Below are 20,838 nucleotides of genomic sequence, written 5' to 3'. Positions count from 1 at the left end.
GTGAGGGTCAGTGAGGGTGAGGGAGAGTGAGGGTGAGGGAGAGTGAGGATGGGGGAGAGTGAGGGTGAGGGAGAGTGAGGGTGAGGGAGAGTGAGGGTGAGGGAAAATCAGCATGAGGGAGAGTCAGATGAGGGAGAGTGAGGGGGAGTGAGGGGTGAGGGAAAGTGAGGATTAGGGAGAGTTGGGATGAGGGAGAGTGAGGTGAGGGAGAGTCGGGATGAGGGAGAGTGAGGATGAGGGAGAGTTGGGATGAGGGAGAGTTGGGATGAGGGAGAGTGAGGATGAGGGAGAGTTGAGATGAGGGAGAGTTGGGATGAGTGAGAGCTGGGATGAGGGAGAGTTGGGATGAGGGAGAGTTGGGATGAGGGAGAGTGAGGATGAGGGTGAGTTGGGATGAGGGAGAGTTGGGATGAGGGAGAGTTGGGATGAGTGAGAGCTGGGATGAGGGAGAGTTGGGATGAGGGAGAGTTGGGATGAGGGAGAGTGAGGATGAGGGAGAGTTGGGATGAGGGAGAGTTGGGATGAGGGAGAGCTGGGATGTGGGAGAGTTGGGATGAGGGAGATTTGGGATGAGGGAGTGTGTGGATGAGGGAGAGTTGTGATGAGGGAGTGTTGGGATGAGGGAGTGTGAGGATGAGGGAGAGTTGGGATGAGGGAGAGTTGGGATGTGGGAGTGTGAGGATGAGGGAGAGTTGGGATGAGGGAGAGTTGGGATGAGGGAGTGTGAGGATGAGGGAGAGTTGGGATGAGGGAGAGTTGGGATGTGGGAGAGTTGGGATGAGGGAGATTTGGGATGAGGGAGTGTGAGAATGAGGGAGAGTTGGGATGATGGAGTGTTGGGATGAGGGAGAGTTGGGATGAATGAGAGCTGGGATGAGGGAGAGTTGGGATGAGGGAGAGTTGGGATGAGGGAGAGTGAGGATGAGGGTGAGTTGGGATGAGGGAGAGTTGGGATGAGGGAGAGTTGGGATGAGTGAGAGCTGGGATGAGGGAGAGTTGGGATGAGGGAGAGTTGGGATGAGGGAGAGTGAGGATGAGGGAGAGTTGGGATGAGGGAGAGTTGGGATGAGGGAGAGCTGGGATGTGGGAGAGTTGGGATGAGGGAGATTTGGGATGAGGGAGTGTGTGGATGAGGGAGAGTTGTGATGAGGGAGTGTTGGGATGAGGGAGTGTGAGGATGAGGGAGAGTTGGGATGAGGGAGAGTTGGGATGTGGGAGTGTGAGGATGAGGGAGAGTTGGGATGAGGGAGAGTTGGGATGAGGGAGTGTGAGGATGAGGGAGAGTTGGGATGAGGGAGAGTTGGGATGTGGGAGAGTTGGGATGAGGGAGATTTGGGATGAGGGAGTGTGAGAATGAGGGAGAGTTGGGATGATAGAGTGTTGGGATGAGGGAGAGTTGGGATGAGGGAGAGTTGGGTTGAGGCAGAGCTAGGATGAGGGAGTGTTGGGATGAGGGAGAGTTGGGATGAGGGAGAGTTGGGTTGAGGCAGAGCTGGGATGAGGGAGAGTGAGGGTGAGGGAGAGTTGGGGTGAGGGAGTGTGAGGATGAGGGAGAGTTGGGATGAGGGAGTGTTGGGATGAGGGAGAGCTGGGATGAGGGAGAGTTTGGATGAGGGAGAGTTGGGATGAGGGAGAGCTGGGATGAGGGAGAGTTTGGATGAGGGAGAGTGAGGGTGAGGGAGAGTTTGGATGAGGGAGAGTTGGGATGAGGGAGAGTTGGGATGAGGGAGAGCTGGGATGAGGGAGAGTTTGGATGAGGGAGAGTGAGGGTGAGGGAGAGTTTGGATGAGGGAGAGTTGGGATGAGGGAGAGTTGGGATGAGGGAGAGTGAGGGTGAGGGAGAGTGAGGGTGAGGGAGAGTTGGGATGAGGGAGAGTTTGGATGAGGGAGAGTGAGGGTGAGGGAGAGTTGGGGTGAGGGAGAGTGAGGGTGAGGGAGAGTCGGGATTAGTGTTCTGGAGGGTATTTGCTGTCATAAGGATTTAGGACTGGAATGGGATTATGGAACAGGGATTGGAGAGGTTTTTGTGGGCAGGAATTTACAGAAATTCCTGGCATTTTGCTGCGTTGGGGAGGACTATTTGTGAATCCGGATTGTTCCGGGTTTCCTCCTCAGGAATCGTGATTGAACATTACCTGCTTCTGATAATATTCCAGGCCTTTCTGATAATCCATCACTTTACAGGAGAGATCGCCAAGCTTCTCGTAGATTTTCATTCTCCAGGAATGTTGATGTGGCTGTGCCCGAGACAGAGATGCCTGCAGCTCAATGCCCTTCATCGCTGCAGTGGCAGAGGGAAAAGTCAAATGTGCAACGTTCTGAAACAGTCACCGCGACAATCGATCAGAGACAGAGTTACAGTGAGTTACACACCGTTCTGAAACAGTCATCGCCACAATCGATCAGAGACAGAGTTACAGTGAATTACACACCGTTCTGAAACAGTCACCGCCACAATCGATCAGAGACAGAGTTACAGTGAGTTACAAACCGTTCTGAAACAGTCACCGCCACAATCGATCAGAGACAGAGTTACAGTGAATTACACACCGTTCTGAAACAGTCACCGCCACAATCGATCAGAGACAGAGTTACAGTGAGTTACAAACCGTTCTGAAACAGTCACCGCCACAATCGAACAGAGACAGAGTTACAGTGAGTTACACACCGTTCTGAAACAGTCACCGCCACAATCGATCAGAGACAGAGTTACAGTGAATTACACACCGTTCTGAAACAGTCACCGCCACAATCGATCAGAGACAGAGTTACAGTGAGTTACAAACCGTTCTGAAACAGTCACCGCCACAATCGAACAGAGACAGAGTTACAGTGAGTTACACACCGTTCTGAAACAGTCACCGCCACAATCGATCAGAGACAGAGTTACAGTGAGTTACACACCGTTCTGAAACAGTCACCGCCACAATCGAACAGAGACAGAGTTACAGTGAGCTACACACCGTTCCGAAACAGTCATCGCCACAATCGATCAGAGACAGAGTTACAGTGAATTACACACCGTTCTGAAACAGTCACCGCCACAATCGATCAGAGACAGAGTTACAGTGAATTACACACCGTTCTGAAACAGTCACCGCCACAATCGATCAGAGACAGAGTTACAGTGAGTTACACACCGTTCTGAAACAGTCACCGCCACAATCGATCAGAGACAGAGTTACAGTGAGTTACACACCGTTCTGAAACAGTCACCGCCACAATCGATCAGAGACAGAGTTACAGTGAGTTACACACCGTTCTGAAACAGTCACCGCCACAATCGATCAGAGACAGAGTTACAGTGAGTTACACACCGTTCTGAAACAGTCATCGCCACAATCGATCAGAGACAGAGTTACAGTGAGTTACACACCATTCTGAAACAGTCACCGCCACAATCGATCAGAGACAGAGTTACAGTGAATTACACACCGTTCCGAAACAGTCATCGCCACAATCGAACAGAGACAGAGTTACAGTGAGTTACACACCGTTCCGAAACAGTCATCGCCACAATCGATCAGAGACAGAGTTACAGTGAGTTACACACCGTTCCGAAACAGTCACCGCCACAATCGATCAGAGACAGAGTTACAGTGAGTTACACACCGTTCTGAAACAGTCATCGCCACAATCGATCAGAGACAGAGTTACACTGAGTTACACACCGTTCTGAAACAGTCATCGCCACAATCGATCAGAGACAGAGTTACAGTGAGTTACACACCGTTCCGAAACAGTCACCGCCACAATCGATCAGAGACAGAGTTACAGTGAGTTACACACCGTTCCGAAACAGTCATCGCCACAATCGATCAGAGACAGAGTTACAGTGAATTACACACCGTTCTGAAACAGTCACCGCCACAATCGATCAGAGACAGAGTTACAGTGAGTTACACACCGTTCTGAAACAGTCATCGCCACAATCGATCAGAGACAGAGTTACAGTGAGTTACACACCGTTCTGAAACAGTCACCGCCACAATCGATCAGAGACAGAGTTACAGTGAGTTACACACCGTTCTGAAACAGTCACCGCCACAATCGAACAGAGACAGAGTTACAGTGAGTTACACACCGTTCTGAAACAGTCACCGCCACAATCGAACAGAGACAGAGTTACAGTGAGTTACACACCGTTCTGAAACAGTCACCGCCACAATCGATCAGAGACAGAGTTACAGTGAGTTACACACCGTTCTGAAACAGTCACCGCCACAATCGATCAGAGACAGAGTTACAGTGAGTTACACACCGTTCTGAAACAGTCACCGCCACAATCGATCAGAGACAGAGTTACAGTGAATTACACACCGTTCTGAAACAGTCACCGCCACAATGGAACAGAGACAGAGTTACAGTGAGTTACACACCGTTCTGAAACAGTCACCGCCACAATCGAACAGAGACAGAGTTACAGTGAGTTACACACCGTTCTGAAACAGTCACCGCCACAATCGATCAGAGACAGAGTTACAGTGAGTTACACACCGTTCTGAAACAGTCACCGCCACAATCGAACAGAGACAGAGTTACAGTGAGTTACACACCGTTCTGAAACAGTCACCGCCACAATCGAACAGAGACAGAGTTACAGTGAGTTACACACCGTTCCGAAACAGTCACCGCCACAATCGAACAGAGACAGAGTTACAGTGAATTACACACCGTTCTGAAACAGTCACCGCCACAATCGATCAGAGACAGAGTTACACTGAGTTACACACCGTTCTGAAACAGTCACCGCCACAATCGATCAGAGACAGAGTTACAGTGAGTTACACACCGTTCTGAAACAGTCACCGCCACAATCGAACAGAGACAGAGTTACAGTGAGTTACACACCGTTCTGAAACAGTCACCGCCACAATCGATCAGAGACAGAGTTACAGTGAGTTACACACCGTTCTGAAACAGTCACCGCCACAATCGATCAGAGACAGCGTTACAGTGAATTACACACCATTCTGAAACAGTCACCGCCACAATGGAACAGAGACAGAGTTACAGTGAGTTACACACCGTTCTGAAACAGTCACCGCCACAATCGATCAGAGACAGAGTTACAGTGAGTTACACACCGTTCTGAAACAGTCACCGCCACAATCGATCAGAGACAGAGTTACAGTGAATTACACACCGTTCTGAAACAGTCACCGCCACAATCGATCAGAGATAGAGTTACAGTGAGTTACACACCGTTCTGAAACAGTCACCGCCACAATCGATCAGAGACAGAGTTACAGTGAGTTACACACCGTTCTGAAACAGTCATCGCCACAATCGATCAGAGACAGAGTTACAGTGAGTTACACACCGTTCTGAAACAGTCACCGCCACAATCGAACAGAGACAGAGTTACAGTGAGTTACACACCGTTCTGAAACAGTCACCGCCACAATGGAACAGAGACAGAGTTACAGTGAGTTACACACCGTTCTGAAACAGTCATCGCCACAATCGATCAGAGACAGAGTTACAGTGAGTTACACACCGTTCTGAAACAGTCACCGCCACAATCGATCAGAGACTGAGTTACAGTGAGTTACACACCGTTCTGATACAGTCATCGCCACAATCGATCAGAGACAGAGTTACAGTGAGTTACACACCGTTCTGAAACAGTCATCGCCACAATCGATCAGAGACAGAGTTACAGTGAATTACACACCGTTCTGAAACAGTCATCGCCACAATCGATCAGAGACAGAGTTACAGTGAGTTACACACCGTTCTGATACAGTCATCGCCACAATCGATCAGAGACAGAGTTACAGTGAGTTACACACCGTTCTGATACAGTCATCGCCACAATCGATCAGAGACAGAGTTACAGTGAATTACACACCGTTCCGAAACAGTCATCGCCACAATCGATCAGAGACAGAGTTACAGTGAGTTACACACCGTTCTGATACAGTCATCGCCACAATCGATCAGAGACAGAGTTACAGTGAGTTACACACCGTTCTGAAACAGTCACCGCCACAATCGATCAGAGACAGAGTTACAGTGAGTTACACACCGTTCTGAAACAGTCACCGCCACAATCGAACAGAGACAGAGTTACAGTGAGTTACACACCGTTCTGAAACAGTCACCGCCACAATCGATCAGAGACAGAGTTACAGTGAGTTACACACCGTTCTGAAACAGTCACCGCCACAATCGAACAGAGACAGAGTTACAGTGAGTTACACACCGTTCTGAAACAGTCACCGCCACAATCGATCAGAGACAGAGTTACAGTGAGTTACACACCGTTCTGAAACCGTCACCGCCACAATCGAACAGAGACAGAGTTACAGTGAGTTACACACCGTTCTGAAACAGTCACCGCCACAATCGAACAGAGACAGAGTTACAGTGAGTTACACACCGTTCTGAAACAGTCACCGCCACAATGGAACAGAGACAGAGTTACAGTGAGTTACACACCGTTCTGAAACAGTCACCGCCACAATCGATCAGAGACAGAGTTACAGTGAGTTACACACCGTTCTGAAACAGTCACCGCCACAATCGATCAGAGACAGAGTTACAGTGAATTACACACCGTTCTGAAACAGTCACCGCCACAATCGAACAGAGACAGAGTTACAGTGAGTTACACACCGTTCTGAAACAGTCATCGCCACAATCGATCAGAGACAGAGTTACAGTGAGTTACACACCGTTCTGAAACAGTCACCGCCACAATCGATCAGAGACTGAGTTACAGTGAGTTACACACCGTTCTGATACAGTCATCGCCACAATCGACAGAGACAGAGTTACAGTGAGTTACACACCGTTCTGAAACAGTCATCGCCACAATCGATCAGAGACAGAGTTACAGTGAATTACACACCGTTCTGAAACAGTCATCGCCACAATCGATCAGAGACAGAGTTACAGTGAGTTACACACCGTTCTGATACAGTCATCGCCACAATCGATCAGAGACAGAGTTACAGTGAGTTACACACCGTTCTGATACAGTCATCGCCACAATCGATCAGAGACAGAGTTACAGTGAATTACACACCGTTCCGAAACAGTCATCGCCACAATCGATCAGAGACAGAGTTACAGTGAGTTACACACCGTTCTGATACAGTCATCGCCACAATCGATCAGAGACAGAGTTACAGTGAGTTACACACCGTTCTGAAACAGTCACCACCACAATCGAACAGAGACAGAGTTACAGTGAGTTCCACACCGTTCTGAAACAGTCACCGCCACAATCGAACACAGACAGAGTTACAGTGAGTTACACACCGTTCTGAAACATTCACCGCCACAATCGATCAGAGACAGAGTTACAGTGAGTTACACACCGTTCTGAAACAGTCACCGCCACAATCGAACAGAGACAGAGTTACAGTGAGTTACACACCGTTCTGAAACAGTCACCGCCACAATCGAACAGAGACAGAGTTACAGTGAGTTACACACCGTTCTGAAACAGTCACCGCCACAATCGAACAGAGACAGAGTTACAGTGAGTTACACACCGTTCTGAAACAGTCACCGCCACAATGGAACAGAGACAGAGTTACAGTGAGTTACACACCGTTCTGATACAGTCATCGCCACAATCGATCAGAGACAGAGTTACAGTGAGTTACACACCGTTCTGAAACAGTCACCGCCACAATCGATCAGAGACAGAGTTACAGTGAGTTACACACCGTTCTGAAACAGTCACCGCCACAATCGAACAGAGACAGAGTTACAGTGAGTTACACACCGTTCTGAAACAGTCACCGCCACAATGGAACAGAGACAGGGTTACAGTGAGTTACACACCGTTCTGAAACAGTCACCGCCACAATCGATCAGAGACAGAGTTACAGTGAGTTACACACCGTTCTGAAACAGTCACCGCCACAATCGATCAGAGACAGAGTTACAGTGAGTTACACACCGTTCTGAAACAGTCACCGCCACAATCGAACAGAGACAGAGTTACAGTGAGTTACACACCTTTCTGAAACAGTCACCGCCACAATCGAACAGAGACAGAGTTACAGTGAGTTACACACCATTCTGAAACAGTCACCGCCACAATGGAACAGAGACAGAGTTACAGTGAGTTACACACCGTTCTGAAACAGTCACCGCCACAATCGATCAGAGACAGAGTTACAGTGAGTTACACACCGTTCTGAAACAGTCACCGCCACAATCGATCAGAGACAGAGTTACAGTGAGTTACACACCGTTCTGAAACAGTCATCGCCACAATCGATCAGAGACAGAGTTACAGTGAGTTACACACCGTTCTGAAACAGCCACCGCCACAATCGATCAGAGACAGAGTTACAGTGAGTTACACACCGTTCTGAAACAGTCACCGCCACAATCGATCAGAGACAGAGTTACAGTGAGTTACACACCGTTCTGAAACAGTCACCGCCACAATCGATCAGAGACAGAGTTACAGTGAGTTACACACCATTCTGAAACAGTCATCGCCACAATCGATCAGAGACAGAGTTACAGTGAATTACACACCGTTCTGAAACAGTCACCGCCACAATCGAACAGAGACAGAGTTACAGTGAGTTACACACCGTTCTGAAACAGTCATCGCCACAATCGAACAGAGACAGAGTTACAGTGAGTTACACACCGTTCTGAAACAGTCACCGCCACAATCGATCAGAGACAGAGTTACAGTGAATTACACACCGTTCTGAAACAGTCACCGCCACAATCGAACAGAGACAGAGTTACAGTGAGTTACACACCGTTCTGAAACAGTCATCGCCACAATCGATCAGAGACAGAGTTACTGTGAGTTACACACCGTTCTGAAACAGTCACCGCCACAATCGATCAGAGACTGAGTTACAGTGAGTTACACACCGTTCTGAAACAGTCACCGCCACAATGGAACAGAGACAGAGTTACAGTGAGTTACACACCGTTCTGAAACAGTCACCGCCACAATCGATCAGAGACAGAGTTACAGTGAATTACACACCGTTCTGAAACAGTCATCGCCACAATCGATCAGAGACAGAGTTACAGTGAGTTACACACCGTTCTGAAACAGTCACCGCCACAATCGATCAGAGACAGAGTTACAGTGAGTTACACACCGTTCTGAAACAGTCACCGCCACAATCGATCAGAGACAGAGTTACAGTGAGTTACACACCGTTCTGAAACAGTCACCGCCACAATCGATCAGAGACAGAGTTACAGTGAGTTACACACCGTTCTGAAACAGTCACCGCCACAATGGAACAGAGACAGAGTTACAGTGAGTTACACACCGTTCTGAAACAGTCATCGCCACAATCGATCAGAGACAGAGTTACAGTGAGTTACACACCGTTCTGAAACAGTCACCGCCACAATCGATCAGAGACTGAGTTACAGTGAGTTACACACCGTTCTGATACAGTCATCGCCACAATCGATCAGAGACAGAGTTACAGTGAGTTATACACCGTTCTGAAACAGTCATCGCCACAATCGATCAGAGACAGAGTTACAGTGAATTACAAACCGTTCTGAAACAGTCACCGCCACAATCGATCAGAGACAGAGTTACAGTGAGTTACACACCGTTCTGAAACAGTCACCGCCACAATCGATCAGAGACAGAGTTACAGTGAGTTACACACCGTTCTGAAACAGTCATCGCCACAATCGATCAGAGACAGAGTTACAGTGAGTTACACACCGTTCTGATACAGTCATCGCCACAATCGATCAGAGACAGAGTTACAGTGAATTACACACCGTTCCGAAACAGTCATCGCCACAATCGATCAGAGACAGAGTTACAGTGAGTTACACACCGTTCTGATACAGTCATCGCCACAATCGATCAGAGACAGTGTTACAGTGAGTTACACACCGTTCTGAAACAGTCACCGCCACAATCGATCAGAGACAGAGCTACAGTGAGTTACACACCATTCTGAAACAGTCACCGCCACAATCGAACAGAGACAGAGTTACAGTGAATTACACACCGTTCTGAAACAGTCATCGCCACAATCGAACAGAGACAGAGTTACAGTGAATTACACACCGTTCTGAAACAGTCACCGCCACAATCGACCAGAGACAGAGTTACAGTGAGTTACACACCGTTCTGAAACAGTCACCGCCACAATCGATCAGAGACAGAGTTACAGTGAGTTACACACCGTTCTGAAACAGTCATCGCCACAATCGATCAGAGACAGAGTTACAGTGAGTTACACACCGTTCTGAAACAGTCACCGCCACAATCGAACAGAGACAGAGTTACAGTGAGTTACACACCGTTCTGAAACAGTCACCGCCACAATCGATCAGAGACAGAGTTACAGTGAGTTACACACCGTTCTGAAACAGTCACAGCCACAATCGATCAGAGACAGAGTTACAGTGAGTTACACACTGTTCTGAAACAGTCACCGCCACAATCGATCAGAGACAGAGTTACAGTGAGTTACACACCGTTCTGAAACAGTCATCGCCACAATCGATCAGAGACAGAGTTACAGTGAGTTACACACCGTTCTGAAACAGTCACCGCCACAATCGAACAGAGACAGAGTTACAGTGAGTTACACACCGTTCTGAAACAGTCACCGCCACAATCGAACAGAGACAGAGTTACAGTGAGTTACACACCGTTCTGAAACAGTCACCGCCACAATGGAACAGAGACAGAGTTACAGTGAGTTACACACCGTTCTGAAACAGTCACCGCCACAATCGATCAGAGACAGAGTTACAGTGAATTACACACCGTTCCGAAACAGTCATCGCCACAATCGATCAGAGACAGAGTTACAGTGAGTTACACACCGTTCCGAAACAGTCACCGCCACAATCGATCAGAGACAGAGTTACAGTGAGTTACACACCGTTCTGAAACAGTCATCGCCACAATCGATCAGAGACAGAGTTACAGTGAGTTACACAGCGTTCTGAAACAGTCACCGCCACAATCGATCAGAGACAGAGTTACAGTGAGTTACACACCGTTCTGAAACAGTCACCCCCACAATCGATCAGAGACTGAGTTACAGTGAGTTACACACAGTTCTGAAACAGTCACCGCCACAATCGATCAGAGACAGAGTTACAGTGAATTACACACCGTTCTGAAACAGTCACCGCCACAATCGATCAGAGACTGAGTTACAGTGAGTTACACACAGTTCTGAAACAGTCACCGCCACAATCGATCAGAGACAGAGTTACAGTGAGTTACACACCATTCTGAAACAGTCACCGCCACAATCGAACAGAGATAGAGTTACAGTGAGTTACACACCGTTCTGAAACAGTCACCGCCACAATCGATCAGAGACAGAGTTACAGTGAATTACACACCGTTCCGATACAGTCATCGCCACAATCGATCAGAGACAGAGTTACAGTGAGTTACACACCGTTCTGAAACAGTCATCGCCACAATCGATCAGAGACAGAGTTACAGTGAATTACACACCGTTCTGAAACAGTCATCGCCACAATCGATCAGAGACAGAGTTACAGTGAGTTACACACCGTTCTGATACAGTCATCGCCACAATCGATCAGAGACAGAGTTACAGTGAATTACACACCGTTCCGAAACAGTCATCGCCACAATCGATCAGAGACAGAGTTACAGTGAGTTACACACCGTTCTGAAACAGTCATCGCCACAATCGATCAGAGACAGAGTTACAGTGAGTTACACACCGTTCTGAAACAGTCACCGCCACAATCGATCAGAGACTGAGTTACAGTGAGTTACACACCGTTCTGATACAGTCATCGCCACAATCGATCAGAGACAGAGTTACAGTGAGTTACACACCGTTCTGAAACAGTCATCGCCACAATCGATCAGAGACAGAGTTACAGTGAATTACACACCGTTCTGAAACAGTCATCGCCACAATCGATCAGAGACAGAGTTACAGTGAGTTACACACCGTTCTGATACAGTCATCGCCACAATCGATCAGAGACAGAGTTACAGTGAGTTACACACCGTTCTGATACAGTCATCGCCACAATCGATCAGAGACAGAGTTACAGTGAATTACACACCGTTCCGAAACAGTCATCGCCACAATCGATCAGAGACAGAGTTACAGTGAGTTACACACCGTTCTGATACAGTCATCGCCACAATCGATCAGAGACAGAGTTACAGTGAGTTACACACCGTTCTGAAACAGTCACCGCCACAATCGAACAGAGACAGAGTTACAGTGAGTTACACACCGTTCTGAAACAGTCACCGCCACAATCGAACAGAGACAGAGTTACAGTGAGTTACACACCGTTCTGAAACATTCACCGCCACAATCGATCAGAGACAGAGTTACAGTGAGTTACACACCGTTCTGAAACAGTCACCGCCACAATCGAACAGAGACAGAGTTACAGTGAGTTACACACCGTTCTGAAACAGTCACCGCCACAATCGAACAGAGACAGAGTTACAGTGAGTTACACACCGTTCTGAAACAGTCACCGCCACAATCGAACAGAGACAGAGTTACAGTGAGTTACACACCGTTCTGAAACAGTCACCGCCACAATGGAACAGAGACAGAGTTACAGTGAGTTACACACCGTTCTGATACAGTCATCGCCACAATCGATCAGAGAAAGAGTTACAGTGAGTTACACACCGTTCTGAAACAGTCACCGCCACAATCGATCAGAGACAGAGTTACAGTGAGTTACACACCGTTCTGAAACAGTCACCGCCACAATCGAACAGAGACAGAGTTACAGTGAGTTACACACCGTTCTGAAACAGTCACCGCCACAATGGAACAGAGACAGGGTTACAGTGAGTTACACACCGTTCTGAAACAGTCACCGCCACAATCGATCAGAGACAGAGTTACAGTGAGTTACACACCGTTCTGAAACAGTCACCGCCACAATCGATCAGAGACAGAGTTACAGTGAGTTACACACCGTTCTGAAACAGTCACCGCCACAATCGAACAGAGACAGAGTTACAGTGAGTTACACACCTTTCTGAAACAGTCACCGCCACAATCGAACAGAGACAGAGTTACAGTGAGTTACACACCATTCTGAAACAGTCACCGCCACAATGGAACAGAGACAGAGTTACAGTGAGTTACACACCGTTCTGAAACAGTCACCGCCACAATCGATCAGAGACAGAGTTACAGTGAGTTACACACCGTTCTGAAACAGTCACCGCCACAATCGATCAGAGACAGAGTTACAGTGAGTTACACACCGTTCTGAAACAGTCATCGCCACAATCGATCAGAGACAGAGTTACAGTGAGTTACACACCGTTCTGAAACAGTCACCGCCACAATCGATCAGAGACAGAGTTACAGTGAGTTACACACCGTTCTGAAACAGTCACCGCCACAATCGATCAGAGACAGAGTTACAGTGAGTTACACACCGTTCTGAAACAGTCACCGCCACAATCGATCAGAGACAGAGTTACAGTGAGTTACACACCATTCTGAAACAGTCATCGCCACAATCGATCAGAGACAGAGTTACAGTGAATTAGACACCGTTCTGAAACAGTCACCGCCACAATCGAACAGAGACAGAGTTACAGTGAGTTACACACCGTTCTGAAACAGTCATCGCCACAATCGAACAGAGACAGAGTTACAGTGAGTTACACACCGTTCTGAAACAGTCACCGCCACAATCGATCAGAGACAGAGTTACAGTGAATTACACACCGTTCTGAAACAGTCACCACCACAATCGAACAGAGACAGAGTTACAGTGAGTTACACACCGTTCTGAAACAGTCATCGCCACAATCGATCAGAGACAGAGTTACTGTGAGTTACACACCGTTCTGAAACAGTCACCGCCACAATCGATCAGAGACTGAGTTACAGTGAGTTACACACCGTTCTGAAACAGTCACCGCCACAATGGAACAGAGACAGAGTTACAGTGAGTTACACACCGTTCTGAAACAGTCACCGCCACAATCGATCAGAGACAGAGTTACAGTGAATTACACACCGTTCTGAAACAGTCATCGCCACAATCGATCAGAGACAGAGTTACAGTGAGTTACACACCGTTCTGAAACAGTCACCGCCACAATCGATCAGAGACAGAGTTACAGTGAGTTACACACCGTTCTGAAACAGTCACCGCCACAATCGATCAGAGACAGAGTTACAGTGAGTTACACACCGTTCTGAAACAGTCACCGCCACAATCGATCAGAGACAGAGTTACAGTGAGTTACACACCGTTCTGAAACATTCACCGCCACAATGGAACAGAGACAGAGTTACAGTGAGTTACACACCGTTCTGAAACAGTCATCGCCACAATCGATCAGAGACAGAGTTACAGTGAGTTACACACCGTTCTGAAACAGTCACCGCCACAATCGATCAGAGACTGAGTTACAGTGAGTTACACACCGTTCTGATACAGTCATCGCCACAATCGATCAGAGACAGAGTTACAGTGAGTTATACACCGTTCTGAAACAGTCATCGCCACAATCGATCAGAGACAGAGTTACAGTGAATTACAAACCGTTCTGAAACAGTCACCGCCACAATCGATCAGAGACAGAGTTACAGTGAGTTACACACCGTTCTGAAACAGTCACCGCCACAATCGATCAGAGACAGAGTTACAGTGAGTTACACACCGTTCTGAAACAGTCATCGCCACAATCGATCAGAGACAGAGTTACAGTGAGTTACACACCGTTCTGATACAGTCATCGCCACAATCGATCAGAGACAGAGTTACAGTGAATTACACACCGTTCCGAAACAGTCATCGCCACAATCGATCAGAGACAGAGTTACAGTGAGTTACACACCGTTCTGATACAGTCATCGCCACAATCGATCAGAGACAGTGTTACAGTGAGTTACACACCGTTCTGAAACAGTCACCGCCACAATCGATCAGAGACAGAGTTACAGTGAGTTACACACCATTCTGAAACAGTCACCGCCACAATCGAACAGAGACAGAGTTACAGTGAATTACACACCGTTCTGAAACAGTCATCGCCACAATCGAACAGAGACAGAGTTACAGTGAATTACACACCGTTCTGAAACAGTCACCGCCACAATCGAACAGAGACAGAGTTACAGTGAGTTACACACCGTTCTGAAACAGTCACCGCCACAATCGATCAGAGACAGAGTTACAGTGAGTTACACACCGTTCTGAAACAGTCATCGCCACAATCGATCAGAGACAGAGTTACAGTGAGTTACACACCGTTCTGAAACAGTCACCGCCACAATCGAACAGAGACAGAGTTACAGTGAGTTACACACCGTTCTGAAACAGTCACCGCCACAATCGATCAGAGACAGAGTTACAGTGAGTTACACACCGTTCTGAAACAGTCACAGCCACAATCGATCAGAGACAGAGTTACAGTGAGTTACACACTGTTCTGAAACAGTCACCGCCACAATCGATCAGAGACAGAGTTACAGTGAGTTACACACCGTTCTGAAACAGTCATCGCCACAATCGATCAGAGACAGAGTTACAGTGAGTTACACACCGTTCTGAAACAGTCACCGCCACAATCGAACAGAGACAGAGTTACAGTGAGTTACACACCGTTCTGAAACAGTCACCGCCACAATCGAACAGAGACAGAGTTACAGTGAGTTACACACCGTTCTGAAACAGTCACCGCCACAATGGAACAGAGACAGAGTTACAGTGAGTTACACACCGTTCTGAAACAGTCACCGCCACAATCGATCAGAGACAGAGTTACAGTGAATTACACACCGTTCCGAAACAGTCATCGCCACAATCGATCAGAGACAGAGTTACAGTGAGTTACACACCGTTCCGAAACAGTCACCGCCACAATCGATCAGAGACAGAGTTACAGTGAGTTACACACCGTTCTGAAACAGTCATCGCCACAATCGATCAGAGACAGAGTTACAGTGAGTTACACAGCGTTCTGAAACAGTCACCGCCACAATCGATCAGAGACAGAGTTACAGTGAGTTACACACCGTTCTGAAACAGTCACCGCCACAATCGATCAGAGACTGAGTTACAGTGAGTTACACACAGTTCTGAAACAGTCACCGCCACAATCGATCAGAGACAGAGTTACAGTGAGTTACACACCATTCTGAAACAGTCACCGCCACAATCGAACAGAGATAGAGTTACAGTGAGTTACACACCGTTCTGAAACAGTCACCGCCACAATCGATCAGAGACAGAGTTACAGTGAATTACACACCGTTCCGATACAGTCATCGCCACAATCGATCAGAGACAGAGTTACAGTGAGTTACACACCGTTCTGAAACAGTCATCGCCACAATCGATCAGAGACAGAGTTACAGTGAATTACACACCGTTCTGAAACAGTCATCGCCACAATCGATCAGAGACAGAGTTACAGTGAGTTACACACCGTTCTGATACAGTCATCGCCACAATCGATCAGAGACAGAGTTACAGTGAGTTACACACCGTTCTGATACAGTCATCGCCACAATCGATCAGAGACAGAGTTACAGTGAATTACACACCGTTCCGAAACAGTCATCGCCACAATCGATCAGAGACAGAGTTACAGTGAGTTACACACCGTTCTGATACAGTCATCGCCACAATCGATCAGAGACAGAGTTACAGTGAGTTACACACCGTTCTGAAACAGTCACCGCCACAATCGATCAGAGACAGAGTTACAGTGAGTTACACACCGTTCTGAAACAGTCACCGCCACAATCGAACAGAGACAGAGTTACAGTGAGTTACACACCGTTCTGAAACAGTCACCGCCACAATCGATCAGAGACAGAGTTACAGTGAGTTACACACCGTTCTGAAACAGTCACCGCCACAATCGAACAGAGACAGAGTTACAGTGAGTTACACACCGTTCTGAAACAGTCACCGCCACAATCGATCAGAGACAGAGTTACAGTGAGTTACACACCGTTCTGAAACAGTCACCGCCACAATCGAACAGAGACAGAGTTACAGTGAGTTACACACCGTTCTGAAACAGTCACCGCCACAATCGAACAGAGACAGAGTTACAGTGAGTTACACACCGTTCTGAAACAGTCACCGCCACAATGGAACAGAGACAGAGTTACAGTGAGTTACACACCGTTCTGAAACAGTCACCGCCACAATCGATCAGAGACAGAGTTACAGTGAGTTACACACCGTTCTGAAACAGTCACCGCCACAATCGATCAGAGACAGAGTTACAGTGAATTACACACCGTTCTGAAACAGTCACCGCCACAATCGAACAGAGACAGAGTTACAGTGAGTTACACACCGTTCTGAAACAGTCATCGCCACAATCGATCAGAGACAGAGTTACAGTGAGTTACACACCGTTCTGAAACAGTCACCGCCACAATCGATCAGAGACTAAGTTACAGTGAGTTACACACCGTTCTGATACAGTCATTGCCACAATCGATCAGAGACAGAGTTACAGTGAGTTACACACCGTTCTGAAACAGTCATCGCCACAATCGATCAGAGACAGAGTTACAGTGAATTACACACCGTTCTGAAACAGTCATCGCCACAATCGATCAGAGACAGAGTTACAGTGAGTTACACACCGTTCTGATACAGTCATCGCCACAATCGATCAGAGACAGAGTTACAGTGAGTTACACACCGTTCTGATACAGTCATCGCCACAATCGATCAGAGACAGAGTTACAGTGAATTACACACCGTTCCGAAACAGTCATCGCCACAATCGATCAGAGACAGAGTTACAGTGAATTACACACCGTTCTGAAACAGTCACCGCCACAATCGATCAGAGACAGAGTTACAGTGAGTTACACACCGTTCTGATACAGTCATCGCCACAATCGATCAGAGACAGAGTTACAGTGAGTTACACACCGTTCTGAAACAGTCACCGCCACAATCGAACAGAGACAGAGTTACAGTGTGTTACACACCGTTCTGAAACAGTCACCGCCACAATCGAACAGAGACAGAGTTACAGTGAGTTACACACCGTTCGTGAAACAGTCACCGCCACAATCGATCAGAGACAGAGTTACAGTGAGTTACACACCGTTCTGAAACAGTCACCGCCACAATCGAACAGAGACAGAGTTACAGTGAGTTACACACCGTTCTGAAACAGTCACCGCCACAATCGAACAGAGACAGAGTTACAGTGAGTTACACACCGTTCTGAAACAGTCACCGCCACAATCGAACAGAGACAGAGTTACAGTGAGTTACACACCGTTCTGAAACAGTCACCGCCACAATGGAACAGAGACAGAGTTACAGTGAGTTACACACCGTTCTGATACAGTCATCGCCACAATCGATCAGAGACAGAGTTACAGTGAGTTACACACCGTTCTGAAACAGTCACCGCCACAATCGATCAGAGACAGAGTTACAGTGAGTTACACACCGTTCTGAAACAGTCACCGCCACAATCGAACAGAGACAGAGTTACAGTGAGTTACACACCGTTCTGAAACAGTCACCGCCACAATGGAACAGAGACAGGGTTACAGTGAGTTACACACCGTTCTGAAACAGTCACCGCCACAATCGATCAGAGACAGAGTTACAGTGAGTTACACACCGTTCTGAAACAGTCACCGCCACAATCGATCAGAGACAGAGTTACAGTGAGTTACACACCGTTCTGAAACAGTCACCGCCACAATCGAACAGAGACAGAGTTACAGTGAGTTACACACCTTTCTGAAACAGTCACCGCCACAATCGAACAGAGACAGAGTTACAGTGAGTTACACACCGTTCTGAAACAGTCACCGCCACAATGGAACAGAGACAGAGTTACAGTGAGTTACACACCGTTCTGAAACAGTCACCGCCACAATCGATCAGAGACAGAGTTACAGTGAGTTACACACCGTTCTGAAACAGTCACCGCCACAATCGATCAGAGACAGAGTTACAGTGAGTTACACACCGTTCTGAAACAGTCATCGCCACAATCGATCAGAGACAGAGTTACAGTGAGTTACACACCGTTCTGAAACAGTCACCGCCACAATCGATCAGAGACAGAGTTACAGTGAGTTACACACCGTTCTGAAACAGTCACCGCCACAATCGATCAGAGACAGAGTTACAGTGAGTTACACACCATTCTGAAACAGTCATCGCCACAATCGATCAGAGACAGAGTTACAGTGAATTACACACCGTTCTGAAACAGTCACCGCCACAATCGAACAGAGACAGAGTTACAGTGAGTTACACACCGTTCTGAAACAGTCATCGCCACAATCGAACAGAGACAGAGTTACAGTGAGTTACACACCGTTCTGAAACAGTCACCGCCACAATCGATCAGAGACAGAGTTACAGTGAATTACACACCGTTCTGAAACAGTCACCGCCACAATTGGACAGAGACAGAGTTACAGTGAGTTACACACAGTTCTGAAACAGTCATCGCCACAATCGATCAGAGACAGAGTTACTGTGAGTTACACACCGTTCTGAAACAGTCACCGCCACAATCGATCAGAGACTGAGTTACAGTGAGTTACACACCGTTCTGAAACAGTCACCGCCACAATGGAACAGAGACAGAGTTACAGTGAGTTACACACCGTTCTGAAACAGTCACCGCCACAATCGATCAGAGACAGAGTTACAGTGAATTACACACCGTTCTGAAACAGTCATCGCCACAATCGATCAGAGACAGAGTTACAGTGAGTTACACACCGTTCTGAAACAGTCACCGCCACAATCGATCAGAGACAGAGTTACAGTGAGTTACACACCGTTCTGAAACAGTCACCGCCACAATCGATCAGAGACAGAGTTACAGTGAGTTACACACCGTTCTGAAACAGTCACCGCCACAATCGATCAGAGACAGAGTTACAGTGAGTTACACACCGTTCTGAAACAGTCACCGCCACAATGGAACAGAGACAGAGTTACAGTGAGTTACACACCGTTCTGAAACAGTCATCGCCACAATCGATCAGAGACAGAGTTACAGTGAGTTACACACCGTTCTGAAACAGTCACCGCCACAATCGATCAGAGACTGAGTTACAGTGAGTTACACACCGTTCTGATACAGTCATCGCCACAATCGATCAGAGACAGAGTTACAGTGAGTTATACACCGTTCTGAAACAGTCATCGCCACAATCGATCAGAGACAGAGTTACAGTGAATTACAAACCGTTCTGAAACAGTCACCGCCACAATCGATCAGAGACAGAGTTACAGTGAGTTACACACCGTTCTGAAACAGTCACCGCCACAATCGATCAGAGACAGAGTTACAGTGAGTTACACACCGTTCTGAAACAGTCATCGCCACAATCGATCAGAGACAGAGTTACAGTGAGTTACACACCGTTCTGATACAGTCATCGCCACAATCGATCAGAGACAGAGTTACAGTGAATTACACACCGTTCCGAAACAGTCATCGCCACAATCGATCAGAGACAGAGTTACAGTGAGTTACACACCGTTCTGATACAGTCATCGCCACAATCGATCAGAGACAGTGTTACAGTGAGTTACACACCGTTCTGAAACAGTCACCGCCACAATCGATCAGAGACAGAGTTACAGTGAGTTACACACCATTCTGAAACAGTCACCGCCACAATCGAACAGAGACAGAGTTACAGTGAATTACACACCGTTCTGAAACAGTATCGCCACAATCGAACAGAGACAGAGTTACAGTGAATTACACACCGTTCTGAAACAGTCACCGCCACAATCGATCAGAGACAGAGTTACAGTGAGTTACACACCGTTCTGAAACAGTCACCGCCACAATCGAACAGAGACAGAGTTACAGTGAGTTACACA

General features: G+C 47.5%; 1 protein-coding gene across 1 annotated transcript in view; it reads right to left on the bottom strand.

Moving 5' to 3' along the window:
• The window catches only part of LOC140424673 (tonsoku-like protein), a 473,953-nt gene that overhangs the window by 277,635 nt on the left and 175,480 nt on the right, over positions 1–20,838 (bottom strand). Inside the window, exon 8 of the mRNA XM_072507940.1 lies at positions 2,136–2,281. Coding sequence (XP_072364041.1) covers positions 2,136–2,281 — 146 coding nt within the window. The remainder of the gene's footprint in view (positions 1–2,135; positions 2,282–20,838) is intronic.

This window comes from Scyliorhinus torazame, chromosome 6 (genome assembly GCF_047496885.1).
Source record: "Scyliorhinus torazame isolate Kashiwa2021f chromosome 6, sScyTor2.1, whole genome shotgun sequence".
Lineage (NCBI taxonomy): Eukaryota > Metazoa > Chordata > Chondrichthyes > Carcharhiniformes > Scyliorhinidae > Scyliorhinus > Scyliorhinus torazame.
The sequence above is the reverse complement of the archived record's forward strand: the minus strand, read 5'-3'. Positions and strand labels throughout refer to the sequence as shown.